Below are 19,348 nucleotides of genomic sequence, written 5' to 3'. Positions count from 1 at the left end.
GTCTCTATGTCTTTTGGGTACATTTCAGAAGATTCTTCTGCAAATGCTGTCATAACATGTCTGGTTAAACTGGCTTCTTAAAATAATATTAGAGTTCTTAAAAGACTATAACATATAGTTACAAAAGTTGGCATCACAGAAAAAAAATCAACCCAAACTTAAACAATCAACTTTGTAAATTAATAAAAAATCCAAACACTCTCTGAAAAGAAACAAAATCTAAAAGGACCACAAGATTTCAAAATATCTTTCAGTGTATGAATGAAATTCTGACTTAAGAATCTTGTATTTGGAAAATAATAGTATTTTGGGAAATGTGCAAGATATGTCTGCAGCCTCCTTGCATGTGGGGGCTCAAGAAGTTATTATGCTTGAACCCAGAGTAATGCCATAAGTATTTAATGTTGGATGCTCTCAGTTTTCAGAAAGGTTTCTGATCCTTCCACTATATACATGTTGAGTGCTCTGAGTCATTTGGCTGGCCTTTATAGAAATATAGGTAACCATAGTTCCAAAACTCTCTAGCAGCCTTATTTTTCTTCAGGGCAGACTGGACCTGAAAGGTTAGGATGGTGATTGTCTTACCCTATTAAGAGGGAACTTTGTGCTGCATGTGGGATTGTTAACAGCTTCTCATTAAGAAGGCAAACACCAGTGACACTGTAGCTGAGGTTCTGTCAGCATTTACATTAAAAATTCTCAATAGAAAAAAAAAAAAAAAGAATATGCTTTCCAGCCATGTACTTCACCTAAAAGGGCATGAAGAGATTCCTCTAATTTCCCTTCTTTTTTTTTTTTTTTTTTTTTTTTTTTTTTTTTTAATTTATCTTGTTAGGGAGAGATACAGAATGAAAATGTCCAGTTTACCTCCTGCAACATTGTTTTCTGTCCAACAAATTTAACATTTTATACTGGTTCAGTACAGGACTCATTCCAAATCGGTATGGCACCCTCCCCAGTGATTTTCGTATTATAACAGCCAGAAAAATGATCCAGAAAAGATCCTGCTAAATTCATTTGCATATCTTGATATCTAGTTACCAGCCAGTTTTCTACCTTCAAAGACCAGATACATTTATGTCATTTTCCAATTTCTCTTTCCTTGTGTCCTGCTCAATTAAAACCCAGCAACCAACTGAAACACAAAGTAGCTGAACATATACATGTTTGCTGCCATAGCAAAATCTACACAATGTATGTGGATTTATATTCTTTATTCAGAGATGTGAAAAAAAAAATACTCGCTTTATATTAAGGGTGCATTTATAAAAAATTGTAAAGGACCAAAATTATTGTCCTGAATTATTAATTAACTATTTGCATATAGTGATAGACCGTATCTATTAAAGACATTTTTCCTTATACACCACAGCCATACATATCATACCGGACTCATGTAACCAACATCCATTAATCAAATCAATTTTCAGGAGCCCTTAAATATCTTTGGAGCCCATGAATGTGTTTTGATCATATGTTTGAATGAGATACTTAAGGATATTACAGCACACAACACCCACTGATTTACTTCAGCTCTTAACTAGAGACCTAATGTAGAATTCATTTAATTTAGTTTTAATTTCCACAGTGATGATGCCTATAGTTGCACAGGCTGTGAAGACTTCTTTTATAATCAACAGGAGAGATGGGATGCAATTCATCTTTACTCTTTAGATTTGTACATCTGCATAAGAACTGAGAGCTCAAGTTCCCTGTCTTTTCAAAGATAATGAGAGATTAGACAACTTCCTAGATAATGTCACCTGAAATTAGGTGACTCTTACAATAGCTGTTTTAGTTCCAATGATTCTGCTTCTAACTCACCTGCCCTAAGCTATTTTTAAAACCAAGGTTTAGGTATCTAAATAGCTTAGACTGTGAACCACCTCACAGAAATTTTAGCTCATCTAAAATTAAACATCTAGCCTAGACAAGGCTCCAAGTGAATGAGCAGAAATAAGATCTCAAGAAGGGCATTCATCCTGACTTACACATGATGTCTAAGATAGGTAAGATCAATCACCCTATGGAAGTGCTATGGTTGAAGCTGAGAAAACTAACTTAGGCTAATTATCTAACACATACAGAGCTGTCACTGAAAGGTGAATCTAACTCTTCTGTCCATTCAAAGTATTTCACAGTATCCATTACTCAATTTTTATCAGTGTGCCTCCTATTTAGAGATGCACTCATCATGTGTATAGTTGTTCTGCATGCTACAAGGAGGGAAGTGTCTCCAATTATTTTTAGGAAAACCTCTCACAAAGTATAATGTATGGGAAACTTGATGGAAATGGCATTCATGGCACCTGATTTCATTCCTGGCAGCAGTACAGCCATCCTGTGGCTTTCACATAAGTCATTTAATCTATGCTTCTCATCAGTTCCCTGTTTGTAAAGAGGAAGAATGATACTTGCTGATTTCAATGTACTGTTAAGAGGCAAAATCCATTAATAGTCATGAGGACGTCAAATGCTATGGTAATAAGTGGCATAAAATTACACAGAAATCACCAGCCATCAGATGCTAGAAAGCATGTCAGGCGTTTATGTGCTACTGTAATAAAGTCCTCAGAAATACAGGCTGGTAAATTGTTGCTAGATTCCCCCAGAACTATATATTTCAATGCCTATTTGGAAAAAAAACCCAGAGCTTCATAAATACAATGTACTCTAAAACATTGGCGCTAAGATAGCTAAAGGTATATGAACAAGGTAGCTGTAAAACATTCTGTTTGTTCTCTGAAAACTACATCCTTTGTGGACCTTCTCCTCAAATTGTGAATTGTCCCAGTCAGCCCAAATCTATACCTTTCAAGGAATAAAATTTGGAGTGGAAAAAGCTTTACTTATAAGTTCTACTTATGGTATTTTGGCCATAGAATGAAGTTCTTTAGTGTAATCTTTGTTAGTAAAGACTTGTCAGGGCCTTTAGATTATAAATTACAGTATGACATAGACACAGAGGCTAGATAATTGTAACCATTTATTCCTTGCTCTCCACTTTCCAGGTTGGGATGGTTTCCCTTGAGTCTTAGAATGATACTGGGTTTTTAAGCAGTGGAAATTCAATCATTTGATGTTGCAAATCAATGATAATATAAATGAAATCTCTAGGTTGACAGAGGAATAGCAGGTTAATTGCAGATTCCAGCCTTTTCAGTTACATTGAGATTCAGATACTAAAACAAAACTGAAATGCACCTGAACGCACAAAACTCCTGCAAAACACACTTCATGAACACAGTGATTCCTGGCTGTGTCAATTAATTTACAAAATATGATTTAATATCATAGAATTATAGAATGGTTTGTGTTGGAAGGAATCTTAAAGGTCATTTATTCCAACCCAAATTGCGCCATATCACTTATGCCTTGAGCCGTTTTAATTTTGCTTTTACACTTTGGGTACTGTTTTCTTTATTTTCCTTTCCCCCTGCCCCCACCCCCAACATCTAAAAGCAGATGCTCAGTAGCAGTCTTGCAGACAACTTTGGACAAAAGTATAACAGTAGATGTAAAGCCCAAATCTCTGAAATGTAATTAAATTACTTGTTTCTTTAACTGCATGTAAGAGTCTCAAGGAAAGCAAATCTACTTTCTGGAGTCAGATTGTTTTTACTGCTCCTATAAATCAAATAACCATCTGTGTGTTTCAAAATTAGATTGTGGAGGCTATTAGTTCATAGTGTAGAATAAGCATTTTATTTATATGCATTATGCACGTACAAAAACTTCAAGAATTAGTTCCATAATGTAATTAGGCAACTTACAGTACAAAACCAGTAGTACTCCTTCGACTAGTAAAAATACTTAAAAATGTGTCATCTAAAATACAGATTAAAAAGCGATGGACTGACAAGGCTGTCCATGGAGCACGCCTAATTTATTTTTCCTGAATTTTTGGGCTTCTCTGCTGGCCCCTGATCAAATTGAAAGAGCAAGTTCAGAGGATCAGCTCCTTGTTACCACAGGAGCACCCAAGGATACAAGAAAGACAACTACCTCTAGAGGGCTGGAATTTGCCTGACTGGAGAGTCATGGAAAAGTGGGTACAAACAGTTGTTTGAAGGAAACAACTTAGAGGTAAGAACAACTTAGAGATAAGAAACCTCTAACTGTATCAGTGCACACAATTCACAGACAAAACAAAAGAGTAGGGATGGGGAGAAAAAAAGAAAGATTGCAGTTAGCGAAATTATATGAAAGCAAGCATAAGGTGATGAACATGAAAATAGAGAATACAGAACAGAGGATACTGGAGCAGGTTGTATTGGAAACCAAACTGAATATACAAGGGGCAATATGATACAATGAAGAAAGGGGAACAAGCACAGTGTACAGGTTAGCACTGTATTTACAAACTGGAAGTTTGTGGTCTTCCAGCAGGTATTTGGGGGATCAGCCTGAATAGACTGAATGCCAGAGATAAACATTTGGTTTCTTCTGACTCTAGTGGAGCTTCCTGCTATAAGTAACAGCCATCAAAGCTGTAACTGATGCAAGGAATTCTGTTTAGCTGACGCTCCTGCAAACTGTGGAACTGCATTTCAGTGCAGTAGATTCTGGCTCCCAATTCTCAGGTCAGAAGAGTGAGCACATAAATATTTCCTGAAAGCATATCAAAGCTATCCAAGGGATGGAAGAAGTCCTAACTTCCACATGCACCTGAGATCATGAACACTGGAGTTCAAATCTTCACTCTGAAATAAATTAAAGCTAGGTGGAAGAGAAATTTGAATTCTATATAAAATGACACTTTTTTTTTTTTTTGACAGAAAAGGAATCCTTTAAATTTGTTTTGACTAAGTATCTTCTACTTTCTTTACTTTCATTCTTTATTTCAGCCATTGAACCAAAAATAAATGACTTTCACTTTCCTACTATACAGTAAGTTCAAAAAGTGTAAGAATGTAGAGTTATCCTGCTTATAACAAGAACTTAAAGGGTAAAGTTATCATAATCCAGAAGAGACAAAACTGAGGAATTTTCATGAGTCCAAATTACCTCTGAGTTAGGGAAGAAGGTGTTTAGGAGACAGTCCAGGCAGGTATAGCATAGGAATGAAAGAGAGGCATATCACTAGTCATATGAATTTGCAAGGCTATAAAGTTTGTTATGAAGTTCCAGCTATTAAAAAAAAAAAGGGTGGTGTAAAGAGGTTTAAGAGTTAAATGCAGCAGCTCAGTCTTAGAGAGCAAGTGATGAGACTGTGGTGACAAATCCAAAAGGTGAGCCAAGTGAGATGGAGAGAAAAGAGATATTAGATGGGCAAAAACTGAGAGATGTGTGTAGGTATCACTTATACTAAAGAGTAGCTGAAACCAGCGGACTGGGTGGGAAGCAGAAGAGGTGTAAGAATGACACTTGTAAAGATAAAAGTTCCGGAATACTAACAGAATAGTTTTGGCTTAGTAACTATGAACGGGAGAAATAATCCAGTGAAATTTTATTTTTTTCTTTAACTGATTAGAATTACTGAGATGTAGTTTGTAGTTCTTCCAAGTGTAGTTATCAAAAAATCTTAAACCAGAAATACTTCAGAAGCACTTTGTTGATCATATTTGACAGTTTCCTGTACTAAACTCAGCTGATTAATTAGAATTGTCATATGGCATTACTTTTGCCTGAATGCATAAATATATATCAATTACTTTAAGACTGACTTTACATGAATATTCAGTAGCATGCATTTGAAAAAAAAAAATCTTCTGGCAAGTATTGCAATTTAAAAAAATCAACCTTGTCATACCCACACGTATATAAAATCCTTCCAGATCTCTAACCATGCTGTGTTCATTTCATACTTGATTTCTGTATCTCCTTAAGTTACAGCTCACTATGAAAATTAGTGCAAGCCCACATCTCCTTTGAGGAGCATGGACACATGTATCTGCAGATTTTCAAACCAGGGTATTCTAGGGTATTCCTTTGCATAAATTTTCCCTAATTGACAAAGAAATTTGGGAAAAAATCCCTACCCCTCCAAAACCATACCTAAATCCCACAAAAAAATCCCAACCAAACCCCACCCCGCCACAAATGGTTCCAGTTCAGGCTTGCTCAGATTCCAGGGATATAAACATTCACAACAGTTCTAAAAAAAAGTGAGCAGTGATATGAGTTTCAGTAGCAACTGATAGGAGAGATCGGTTAAAATTGATTGTTCCCCTGTCAAAATATCAAGGAACTGGCCAATACATTCTGCAAAGTTGTCAGAGCAGATGATGTAACTGAAAAGTGCAGCTATACATTACTTAGCAGCTTCCTTTGCTGACACTAGGAAGTCATCTGCTTCATCTGTGCTGTGACCTGTTGGGGGCACTCAGGTATGGCAGCAGATTACTTGCTCTTGTGTTATTTGTTTTCCCTTCCAGACTTCAGATGTAGCTGCTATTTTATTAATGCATCACAATATTCAATTTAAACGATTAAACAAGATATTTGTTATCACTTTGGGGACAGGAGGGAAGTTTCTCATAGAGTCATGAGGAAGACTCCATAACAGTTCACTGCAAGTCCTCTTGCTATGCTGGTACATTGTGGTGTTTATGCTTGGTGTGTTTTCTTTGCTGTCTCTGGCATTGGCTTGTAGAATTACCTGCCTTCCACTGTATTTGAACAGAGCCCATATTTGGTGCATTTTTAGCATATATTTGTAAGCAGCTTGTACTATCACCACCTGTAGAAACATTTACTTGCAGAGACAGGCAGCCTGACAGGGCAAAGGCTACTGCAGGAGACTTTCTTACATTGTGCTATTTTCCAACAGCTCCTCATTTACTGAATCCTTCAATCCAATTCTGGCTGTATCTCAGCTATTTAAGAAATGGAAGAGTTAGCAACGAGATTGGGCTGCACCCATTAAGCTAGAGGAAATAGATGGATTATGAAAAGTGACAACAAATTGCAAGAGAAAGCTCAGCAGAGCTTTGGGCATTTAGAAAGCTTCAGGCTTCACCCTTCACCTGGGACCCCAGGTGCAGGAGACTTTTTTTGTCTTGTTCAAACCTCTGTGAACTGGGCAAGTCTGTGACAAGAGGGTTCAAAAGAAACCAGACAAAGCTGCTTCTGGAGACTCTTCCTGGGTCAGGCTCTCCGGCACCTTCTCAGAATCAAGTATCAAGTAGGACAGCAATCTGTGGCTGTATTTGTTTTTCATTTTCAGCCAATTACTCTGGAAGCTGGTTTTGTGTGGTAGGTTAGGTACCCACAATGCATATCATGTACCTGGGAAGCTTGAACTCTTCTATTTCAGCATGCAGATTATGATTTTGTCTTTCCATAAAGTCCAAAATTGATTCCCTCTTTAAAAACTATCTTATTGCCATCAGCTAAACCTTAAGAGATAGACTTTCCACCTAGAATAAATTTCCCATAATGTATGTTCCTAACAGAACAGAAGACAAGGAAATTTTACATGTACAGGAAACTACCAAGAAGTCTGATTATTTGAACAAGAGCCTTATTATTATACAACTCCTTTAGGAAACTATTATTCATCAACTATTCACACTCCTATTTCTCAGCATTAGTTTTTCATTAATGCTTACATTTATATAAAGATATTTCAGATAGTCAGGCAGACGTGTTTTCAAGAGGTTTGATCCTTAAAGCCACTCAAAACCTTTCTTTCCTAATGACATCAACAAATGTTACATAAGGTAAGTATTTACATTTATATGAGCATATATAGGGTCAGTTTATTTATATTTTTATTTACAGGAAACAAATGCTAAGTGAAGAAAACAGTGACACCAGGTTTTTTTTGCTTGAACTCGGAGGAATGGGAGATATGCAACAAAGGAATCATGCTGGTGCTGGTGGAGTGGTGGAATGGAAAGAGGCTTGGAATATTTTGTCTTTTACTTCTGAGAAGTATAATAGGATCTAAAGTCTGCAAGTGATTTGTAAACAAATAATAGATGCTTTTCTAGGCAATATATTGCAGTTTAAACAAGAATTAATCCAAAAAAGTCATGTAATGTGTATTGTAAAGTAGATCAGAACAGATTATCACAACAGTCCATTCTGCTTTTATAATCTAGCCTTAAATACATAAGCACTTTAAAAATAAATCAAGATTGGATATGAAGCAGGAACATGTCCCTGTTTCTCTTTGGCTATTGCTTGGAATGGAAGAAAATATATGATGGTTTATAATACTAAAACTGTAAGAAGTCTGAATAAAACAATCTTATAATTTAATGTCAATTTTTTCTATGTAGTAGGCATAACAAAAAGAAACATTTTAGATATTTTAAAAATGCAAATATCCAACAAAATAAATAGAAGAAATAAATAGATAGTTATATGAATAAGGACTTTGCCTACAATTCCTTTATTTCTTCATTTAGATGTATTTTTTTTTTCTCTTGGTTTTGCACCAATTTCCTGACTATCAAAGTGTGTGCTAACTTCAAAAAAGAGCTACTGTGGTCTTCAGTAGACTCGTGATAACGATGCTTTTGTAGGGACAGAATATATTTGCAACAATCCTTATAAATGTATGGGCTAATGGAATAATTCAAGCCTCATGACAATGACCACTATTTGCAAAGAAAGTCCATCAGTTAAATATTGCTCTGTCAGTGATCATTAGTCAGGCTAAGGTCCACAGCTCCATTCTAGGGTTTTTAGGGGAGCTGTCCGGTCTCTCTGATTCACTACTCTCTCTCATACTTGCAGCTTTTTGGTTTAGCTGTTCCTTACTTTTCCTCCAAATTTCTCCTTTTGTCCAACTCTTCCTAGATTGCTTAGCTTTACCTCTTCACACAACTTAAGTGCAGATCTTCCTTTATTTACCAGTCTCTTCCACAAGCTTCGGTATCGGGTCTTTCCCTTCCAGCCCTTGGTCCAGGATCCTTGTCCAGACCCTTGTTTCTAGTCCCAAACCCTTCCATGAACCACCCCCATCTCTTCATTCTACCCAAGCTTCATCTCACTCTGCCCTCTTTTTGTCAGGTAGCTCTAATCAGTCTCTTGACCTCATTGATCCTGGTCATAATTTAATTTATTTTCTCTTCCTAAATCCTCAATCTCATAATATTCCTGCTTCCAGTATCTCTTGCAAAGGCAAAGCTGAGTGCCTGAGAAACATGACTTGTGACTCTATAACAGCTGAAGTGGGGGGCTGGTGGAGGAAAATTGGAAGTCTAGAAATTGTAAGAGCAGCCACAATTGTAATAAAAGTAATAAATTGTAATAAAAAAAGGGAGAGTGACAGGGAAAGGAGAAGCAACAGGATGTTCTTGACAATACAATCTAATTTAAAAATTATGAAACAAGTCTCTGAATTAACATCTCAGGAGTTGCTCCTACCTCTGTCACAGTCCTCATACAACCTTGTGCAAGTCCCTTAGTACCAGGTTCATTAAAAGATGTGGATAGTGTCATGTACAACACACTAATGCTGGGCTTTCAGCCCCTTGGTCCCTAGCATCTGCAGCTCTGTGTCATGCAGTCAGGCTTTGTAACCATTACCTTAGGAAGGATACTTCAGAAAAAAAGACAACTTGAATTTCAGAAGACTAGAGTGTATGAAAATTCAACTTGTCTCTCAAAATTTAAGGCCATTTCTCAATACCTCTGTATGTTAGTTTCATTACTGACAAAATAATAACTGACCTTCTTGTGAGTGTTGTATAGCATACTTCATTTATGCTTTCCTAAGGTCCCTCTACAGAAATAGTTTTCTGAGTGCAAAGCACAGCTATAACTATGAGAAACAGTTTTAAAAGAGAAAAAAGGACACACAAAGGGAGGGATAATATCATGAGTAGCTGTAAGCACCAATCTCATAGTCAGATTGTTTGTCTGTCTGCTGCTTTAGAGAGTCTATTTACTGCTGTAGTCAAAAGCTGAAAAACTGGTGGCAGGTAGCAGATGTACCAATTAATAACCTGTCAAGGCTGACGGACAGAATGAAAAAAACCCCAGCTCTCACATATAACTCCTGTGTAGTTTTTTTCCCCACATTTCAGGTCTTTGGGGGTCATGAGACACACTCTGTTTTCCTGGAGAGAGATGAAACTGTCTCATTAGCATCTCTCTTTCATGACATTAAGACGCTGCCTTTGAGATGTGAACTCACCTGTTCTTCTCCCAGAATCCTGAAGTGATGAAGTTCTTTAATCAAGGAGTCTGGACAGCCAGCTGTTGGAAAGAAACAAAAATGGGCGTTTTAGATCTTCCTGTCAGTGCAGTTTCAGCATAAAACACATAGGTGCAGAGATAGAATATACAGATTACCTTAAAGAAGATTAGAAAGATTAGCCATGGCTCTGCAGGCACCAGAATACTGAAAACCATCTATCAAATAATCCTTCCACGTTTCTGAGCATGCTACCAAGAGCACTTAGAAAGGTTATATTCCAAATATTTTAGCCCTTTCCCCAAAGGACTACAAACAAAAGCTAGATGAAAAGGGCAGCACTGTCTGCCAGATACCGCCCGCCCTTCATGTTAGCCAAAAAGCCTGTTAAAAGAGGATCTCACATCAAAACACTGGAGCTGCCCAAAGCTGAATTCTGATTCACACAACGGGTTTGGACTAATTTCCAAGAATAATACATGTTTTCCTTGATTCTCTTAAGGATTTAATAGGACCCACAGATCGCTTTAATTTTAGCTGTCACAAGTATAACCCATTTCACATATATATGGTTGTTACCCCCGATGTTAAAACACAAATCAGGAACAGAGGCAGAGGAGTGATCTACCAGAATTTTGCAACGAGATTAATTTTCAATCACTACAAACTTTCACATCTGTACCACCCAGTAAGAAGGAATATGTCTTGCTAGCTGCCACACACTCTAGTGACCTGTTCAGACTGCGGTTACCTTCCTGGCAATGAAGTCCAAGGCTGCTGTATACTATTTTTGTAAATGACTTTTGTACACTACCAGACTAATTCCTGACAAGGGATGAAGGAGCAGACTGCAAGACCTATCTGGACTTTACTCTTTTTACCATAAATTGAAGCATCTCTTTGTGAACAGAGAAAATTTCTTAAAAGGAATTAAGAGCATAGCTCCTCTCAGAAAATGGGAGAAACCATGGTCTATATCAACCTGATTTTCTGCTGACACTACTACAAATAGTTACCTTTCACTCTTAATGACTGCCATTAAAAGAAAACAAATGAATTTGGATGTAACTATCAGAAAGTCTCCACCAGCACCATGGTTTCACTTAAGGCCAGTGAGACATGGCCTACACTCACACTTTCTGTTGGCATAGCTATCTTAGGGATGCAGAAGGAAAAGACTACACTTGAAAGCAACATAACTAAAAAGGCAAAAAAATGAACAATAGACATACAATACAATTACACTAGTACAAGTCTTGTATTCACATATTTTTTTCCACTTAGGGAACTAATTTAAATGTTACTGAAGTCAACATTTTGCTGATGAATGTTTTATCTTCATTCCGAGGAGGAATAGGTGAAGAATACACCATTTACACAACTTCATCAGCAAACCCTTACAAAGGTAAGAAAAGGTTTGAAGTTGGTCCAGGTTTAAGTATGTAGTAAGAATTGCCTATTAATGAATTTTCTCTTACTAAATATTAGTATTTCTTCCTATTTAATGAAACCTATGATATTCTTACAGGCTTCTTTTCACCCATATCTTCCTCAAGCACAAGGGTATTCACATATTTGAATGTGTGCTTTAGGCCTAAGTGATTATTTCTTAATCAGATTTTATTCTCCACAACTTTTAGAACCACAACCTGGTTGTGTTCACTTTAAAAAAAAAAGTGTATCACTTTTAAATTTCTTTCCTCATTTTCTCCATGCTGTTTATTCTTTCTTTTTCTCTATACACTTAATTGTCCTTGCTACTCCTACCACATAATCACTTCTACACAGCACTTTCTTGTGTTGTCACTGGGGTTTACATCTCCATCTAACTCTGTCTCACTAACTTCCTGACCTGAGCCCTGAGTTGTAGTTCAGAACTGTTATCTTTGTGCCTCAAATCAAAACTTATTGTATAAAACATGGTTCCTGTCTCGTAGCCTCAAGTTCTTACATAATTAGCAATATATTTTCTTGCATGTGATTTTCCCCAAAAATATCTGCATTGATTGCATACTGCCATAGGAATTTCTAAGTGCAGAGGATAATTATGATTTCATGTAATGCTGCCTGTTAATCTTTGACAGATGTTAGCTTTAGAACACCAACGAAACTGCATTCTGCCTTTTGGAGTCCTTACAGCTTCTCTTCAAGTATTTATTTCTTCCCTCTTATCCTTTCCAAATTATTATTCACTAAACTCCTTAAAACTGGAAGGTTTCCTTTTTCTTCCCTAGCAAGAACTTTCTCACTCCATTCTCCTTGAAATATTTCCTGAGTACTTTTTTTCCCCCAGAAATTCATCCTATTCTGCCCTTACACATAAATTATATAACCTCCTCTTTACGAACTCCTGACATGCATCCTCTCTTTCTTCCATCCAAGCTGGGGGTGAATGGATTAAGAGCAGCCAGGCCAAGAAGAACTTGGGGATGCTGGGGGTGAGAGGTTGGACATGAGCTAGCAAGGAGAACTTACAGCCCAGAATCCAAATATGTCCTGGGCTGCATCCAAAGCAGCGTGGGCAGCAGTGCCAGGGGGAGGATTGTGCCCCTCTGCTCTGCTCTGGTGAGATCCCACCTGCAGTGCTGCATCCAATTCTAGGGTCCCCAGAATACCAGAAGGATGTGGTTGTGTAGGAGTAGGTCCAGAGCAAGGTCACCAAGATCAGAGGGCTGGAGCACCTGCCCTATTAGGAAAGGTGAGAGAATTGGGATTGCTCAGTCTGGAAAACAGAAGGCTTAGGGGAGATATTATAGCAGGTTTTCAGAATTTTGTGGGGGCTTATAAGAAAGATGGGGACAAACTATTTAGAGAAGTCTATGGTGAAGGGACAAGGGGCAATGGTTTTAAACTACAGGAGGGTTGATCTAGATTAGATGTGAGAAATAAGTGTTTTCATGGTGAGGGTGGTGAAACACTGGAATGGGTTGCCCCATTCAAGGTAAGGCTGGACAGGGCTCTTAAAAACCTGACCTACTTGAAGGTGTTGCTGCTTATTGTAGGGGAGCTGGACTAGATAACATTTAAATGTCCCTTCCAACTCAAACTATTCTATGATTCTGTGAAAAACATGCATGTTTAAGTGTTACTAGTCATCCACTGCTGCATACTCTTCCAAATGCAATATTTTGTATAGTCTGTTTTTCAGAGACTTGCCCAACCTAGTTTTCAATCTTTTCATAGTTCAGATTTTCACTGGATCTTGCTTAGCTGATTATACAACAGATCCTGATGTTACTAGCAAAGAGACAGAGCTTAAAACCTATGTCACTGTTGGCATGATTTTTTCCAGCAATGAGTTCAGAAATGTCAAATGCATACAATATTGAATTATACTGACACATCCTAACAGTCTGCTGTCTGTAAGAAGTCATCTCAGATTGTCACATTTCAGAAGCAATAATTTCAGGAAAAAAAAAGAAATATTTTCTTTTTTATTTTTAAATATTTCTGGGCCTATTTCTATTCTTAATTTCTTCTTTTCTGTAAGTGTTTGTAAAACATGTTCTAACACTATAACCTATTTTTACCAAATATCTGTGAGTTTTCAAAAAGTCTTGGATTATGTTAAATTCCTGCACTGTGACATAACAAATGGCAAATAACCATCCCATAAATAAAACATAGAGACTTAAAAAACCCCCTCCCTGCTCCAAATGATTAAGAACTATTCTTTATCTCACCCACAAATTCCTCCATATATCCACAACATACTAGTGTTCATTTATAGAAAAGTATATTTTCTAAGCATTTGATGTGAAACTAGCACATGCCAAATGACATAAACTGTGCTTTACAGATTTCTGCTATTTTCTATAGAATGAGTTGAGGATAAGTTTTTATGCCCTCTGTCCCACAGAACCCGTTAATGGTCTCAACAACAACCAAAAATTTTCACTTCCCTCTTCCCAATTATTACTTGAAAAGTACAAGCCTTCATGAAATTTCCACAGACATAAACCAAACAATAGAAATATTAAAAAATAGTCAATAATAATTGCACCTAAGCGTGTTGAAAGGAAACAGTGCAAAAGCATGGACAACTGGCTCCAATCAGAAGCCAAAACTCAGGATTGAGGACACCTGCAGACTGATAAAATTGCAGCTAAATTGCTTATTTTTTGCCTATTTCAGCTCACATTCAAACCTATGTGATTCATATGTTCTCAGCTGCAGTGACTGTTACAGGTTCTTGCTAACTATGATGGCAGAGCAAAATATAAGAAATATAAAACTGATGCAAATATTTAATACCCTTATACCACTTTTAACTCTGTCCTGGTTCCACTGACAGAGCAATCAGATACTTAAAATTAATTTAATGTTTTAAGAATGAACCTAAGTCTAAGCAAGAAAACAATGAAGGGAAGATGCCCAGTTCAAAGGACCAGCAGCTTTATAAACCCACAAGTAATTTCATTGCATCTATTTAAAGTTTTATTACTTAAATTAAATGTAAGCATTTTATTTGCTTCAATACATTCTATCATATACCTAGTTTACTTGTTTTAATAATTTTGTTGTTATGTGATTCCCATATTGCTTTATAATTTAACTCCAAATTCTGTACTTATGAATGAAAGGTGCATTTAAAGCTACAGAAATGTGCAACTGTAAACTTGCAATTTACATTGTGGTATTCTCTTCAGAAACATATTTTTAATCTGTTCATATAAGTACATGTATCTCCAAGAGAAGAATGAAGCAAGATTCAGGAAGGATGGTTTGATGTCTCCTAACATCATAAATACCCTGATTTCAATTGGTCTGAACACACATTTTCAACTACACTTGTAATTAAACTATGATTATACCTACTATGAATTTAATTACTCAAATCTTCACATATTTTTTCTCAGAAAAAATTAACTTCTGCTTTTTATTTTTTTCTTTAAATTGTCCCTCTGTATGACTTGTGTTCTTCAGTGAGAAGGCAAAGGAAAAATTCAACCAAGCCTTTAATGTTGCATAAAATAGCAAAATGAAGCAAAATATGACAGCTGCTACAAATAGAGCCAACTGAGGAGTAACACAAGTGTTGGTGCTCTGATGGCACCTCCAGCCCTGCCTGTCCTGGTCAGGACCCCATGTCAGCCCCTGCCTCACCCAGCTGCAGCCGGGCTGGCATCCCGCTGATGTCCCCACAGCTCTACCCAGCCTGGGCAATCCTGCAGCTCAGAGGTGTCCAGCCCCATCGCCAGGGAGTGCCCACTGCCCGCAGCAGGGGCTGGCCCAGCACTCATGGCTGCCAGCACCTGCATGGAGGTGCCCCAGCTGAATCACTCGGAGCCCCAAGAAAATCACAAAATGCCCTCACTGACCACAGTTATGAGCAAATGTATCCCTACTGCAGGGTTGTGAGCTAAATCTTCTAACACAGGTTTGCAGTATTATTTACTGCTTTGCATTTAAGATTTCATCTTTTCCCAAACAGTATAGCAAATCCAGCGACCTCATAAAACGGGAAAGCTGGACAGGACAGAACGCACATCCAACGTTCTCCGTTTATTTGAGAGAAGATGGCAGTTTACATACACTTCGATATAGTTTACAGTTTACAAAGGCACTCTCATTGGCAAGTGAACATTATCTTTGTCTTAAGGTGGCCTAAACCTTACACTATAAACCAATACTACTTCACACCCAGACAGCCCAGTGCTCCCCATCACACCTTAATACAATTTCTAACTGCGTCACAAACTCTTAATTTCTAACTGTGTCAGAGGCTGGTAGGCCTCACAAGGCCCAAATCTGAGGCCTAGACTGGAGTAGCTCAAATCTCATTCCAAACGTAAATCATGCCCTCTCTCTCTCAGAAATTCTGTAACAGTATAGTTGTGTGAGATTCATTTCAATACATTTAAGCATCAAAATGTTGGCTATATGAGTCTAATAATATATTCCTTGCATGCTTCCTTTACATTTGATAGAAGGAATACATGCTTTCACAGAGTAATTCCCACCATCCAAGAGAGACACAGAAAAAAGATCCCCTTATTTCCATTAAGTGAGGAGTTTAAGGCGACTTGGCAAGATTTACACAAGTAACTTTTAGACTTTTTAAGTTAGAATATTTGAATTTCACTCAACAGCTGCAATTCCAATAATTTCTACACATGCTTAACATTGGAGCATGTAAATTGTAAATTTCCCCCTCACATTTAGCTCCATGCAAGCTAAGCATTTACATTATGAGCACAGTGCAACTTCCATTTCTCTCACTTAGAATTTATGTCTGCATCAACACTTGTTAATTCTGAAAAGTACATCCCTTTCGTGGGCTCTGAACATAACCATTCACAAATATCTATCAATGTCCTTCAAAGGATATATTTTCACAGTGCTAATTGCTAAATCAAGCTTGCCACTGGAAAATGTTTTAAATACTTGAGAATAACCACTTCATGCTTACAAAATTAACAGATATGTTAGCTTATTTTTTTCCTGATTTTACCATAGGTATTAAAAATGTTCTGTATTCAAAAACATAATCCTAAAAATCTGGCAGTGCAGCGCTCTAATGGCAGGACTTGCAATACAGCAACACTTATATATATACAGGGAAGTGCAAGCTGGCCTGCCACGCATGCACAGGAAGGAAAGGTGGCTAGGGAATCCTGCAGCTCAGAGGTGCTTGTTGCAGCAGTGTGCATCCAGAGCACAGTCAACTGCAGCTACAGTGGGACAGTGACTGGGACTCCTGGTGTGAGTACAAGTTACTCAGCACAGCACAGACATCACTGTTGAGTGAGCAGCTATGGCAGGAAGAGCACAGCCCTGCACTGAGGATAACAGCAATGAGAGTGGAAACAGAGCAGTAAGAAAGCTGAGCTCAGACGAGATTTTCACAGAAAACAGGTTTGGAGTCCCATAACTAGTGTGCATTAATTAGTTACGTCACTTTCTCAGCCTCCTTCAAATTGTTTAACTAACCAGAATATTGCTGTAAACCCCACATCTTTCTGCTCTCTGCATCTCCTCCAGGGATAAGCAACCCTGTGCTGGTGACAGTGCGGCCATTCCTGTGGGAACGGACCATGATTTCAAAGTATGGAGTGACTTCACTGCGCTTCTGTTAATTAAATGTTTAGATGTTACAGGTGACCTTTTCTCATTTTTGGTGTTATATGAATGTGAACAAAGACAAAACTAAGGAGAGTGTCTGGAATGCATAAATATTTTATTAAAAAGAGAAAAAGATATGAAGAATATCAAGTAGGTAATTTATAAAATATAAGCATATAAGGTTATATTTGGAATGCTCCTTGTGCATTGTGAAAAGATGTTGAAATATTTTCTCACAGATCCTACAGAAGGGATATACTTACTGTATCATACTATAGCCATTTTCACTATTTTTCTTACAACAATCATGAGCAGTACTTTGGTAAATAGTAAATTATTGAGATTTTTTCTTTGCTGCCCATACAATTTCATAATGTAGACAAACTCAGAAATTATTCAATTGTATATGTACACTTAGATTTACATACCTTTTCCTTTGCATAAAAATATTTAATTTTTAAAAAAAGAAAGGTCATAAAACAGTCCTGTGAATAACTTGTCATCTCAAGTCCCATGCCATGCCTTACATCTGCAAGTCTGAAAATGCAGAGGATTCACAGAGGCACACAGCTTCATCTGGAGCATCAATTATTATTAACCACCATCAATCATAAAATCACATCAGACTGAGAGCCCTCTCATGAAATCTGTCAGCCGTATGTTTGAAAACTGGGGGACAACCCTTTAGTATCCAAATTTCTTGTATTGGCCACCTTACAAGTGGTGTAAAAAACTACCTATCTAGCAAAATCAAATAAAGTAAGCTAAAAAATTAGATGGGATTCTTTACTTGTACTCATGAAATTTTATTAATCATCAGTTTGTAGATTATATTTTTCTGTACAATGATCTAGATGAGTAGATGTACAAATATATGCCCAAAACAAGACACATCAGAGTGCTTCAATATTTTAGATTGGTTTTGGGAAAAAAAAAATTAAAAAGCTTATTTCAAAAGGAAGAAGTATTGAATTCTGTCTTTTCAAAGCCAGCAGTCATGTATTCAGACTGCAAAGCTCAGCTCTGCACTTGGGCAATGCTGAACCAGAGAAGATGACAAGCAATGCTCGTGTGTGGTTTCTGTACCTAGAGTTTTCTGACCCTGGTAAGGTCACAGTGAAAATCTTCACACGGTGAAGATCTTTCTTCTAAGTCTTTAAAAACCTCTCTAAAACTACAAATGGGGGAGCAGTTCTTCAGCTCAAGCAAACTATCACAAACAGTCCAAAGACACAGAGCATATTTTTTAGTCTCATGAAGTGTTTATAAAAGAATTGTGCAAATGGACTGCATCAGAGTTGGGAAAGGATCACATAAAGTGATTGTAGCCAATTCTGCTGGTCTGGCTTTCTCACACTGCACACAACTCTGACTTTCTCTGTGCTGTTACTCACTGCTATTTTAATGATGCTTTAAAGCCAAATGACTAGAAGTAATGAACCACATTAGCCATTTTCTGCTAAGGTCTTTATTTTAATCTTTGCTACAAAAATAACCAGCAGGAATATTGACCTGCAATTTCAGTTTAGAACCAACTTCCGTACTTCCTTTTCACACATTTAAAACAACATTTACACCACACTTGAACAAGTAATGTTTAGTTGCATCAGCATTCAAACCCTAATTGCATGGAATTCTGCAATGCCAGCAAGCCACTGCTTGTTATTTTTGGGAGTATTTTTTCGTATATTCTGCGCTGCTATGTGACAAACTGCAGAAGCAGTCTTTCAGAGCAGGGAATATTCAGTCTTGCCCAAGAGACTGACACATCAGGGCAACCATGCAATAGTGCAAACACGTTTGATGAAGAGTCTGTACCATCTGCTTGCTCAATATTCCAGTTTAAATTATAGGTGTAAATTCACCCACACAGTTCTCAGTAAAGTCAGTGAATACCAAACTCATGTAACACAACAAATTCCATGCTGTCTATATGTAATGAGAAATTGAGCTATGACCTTTACTGCTCACATACAGAAGCTCCAGAAGCAAAAAATAAAAAAGGAAACTCCCTTCTTCCCATGCAAGTGGGAAGATTTGATTATTGCCAAATGAAATTTTACAGAAAACACATTTTCTTAATGCTTCCTAATTAACAGAAGTAATTTCGACAGTTTCTTTACATCAAAGAGGACAAGTCTAGGCTCCTGCCATAAGCAGGTGATTTTAATTTTTTTAAAGTTGAGATAT

General features: G+C 37.3%; 1 protein-coding gene across 7 annotated transcripts in view; it reads right to left on the bottom strand.

Moving 5' to 3' along the window:
* The window catches only part of PRKN (parkin RBR E3 ubiquitin protein ligase), a 709,059-nt gene that overhangs the window by 120,883 nt on the left and 568,828 nt on the right, over positions 1-19,348 (bottom strand). For all 7 annotated transcript variants that reach the window (XM_030269580.4, XM_030269582.4, XM_030269584.4 and 4 more), the window contains one exon: positions 10,094-10,155. In XM_030269580.4, coding sequence (XP_030125440.3) covers positions 10,094-10,155 — 62 coding nt within the window. The remainder of the gene's footprint in view (positions 1-10,093; positions 10,156-19,348) is intronic.

The sequence above is a fragment of the Taeniopygia guttata genome, chromosome 3 (assembly GCF_048771995.1).
Source record: "Taeniopygia guttata chromosome 3, bTaeGut7.mat, whole genome shotgun sequence".
Classification (NCBI taxonomy): Eukaryota; Metazoa; Chordata; class Aves; order Passeriformes; family Estrildidae; genus Taeniopygia; species Taeniopygia guttata.
This window is presented reverse-complemented; position numbering and strand designations above follow the sequence as displayed.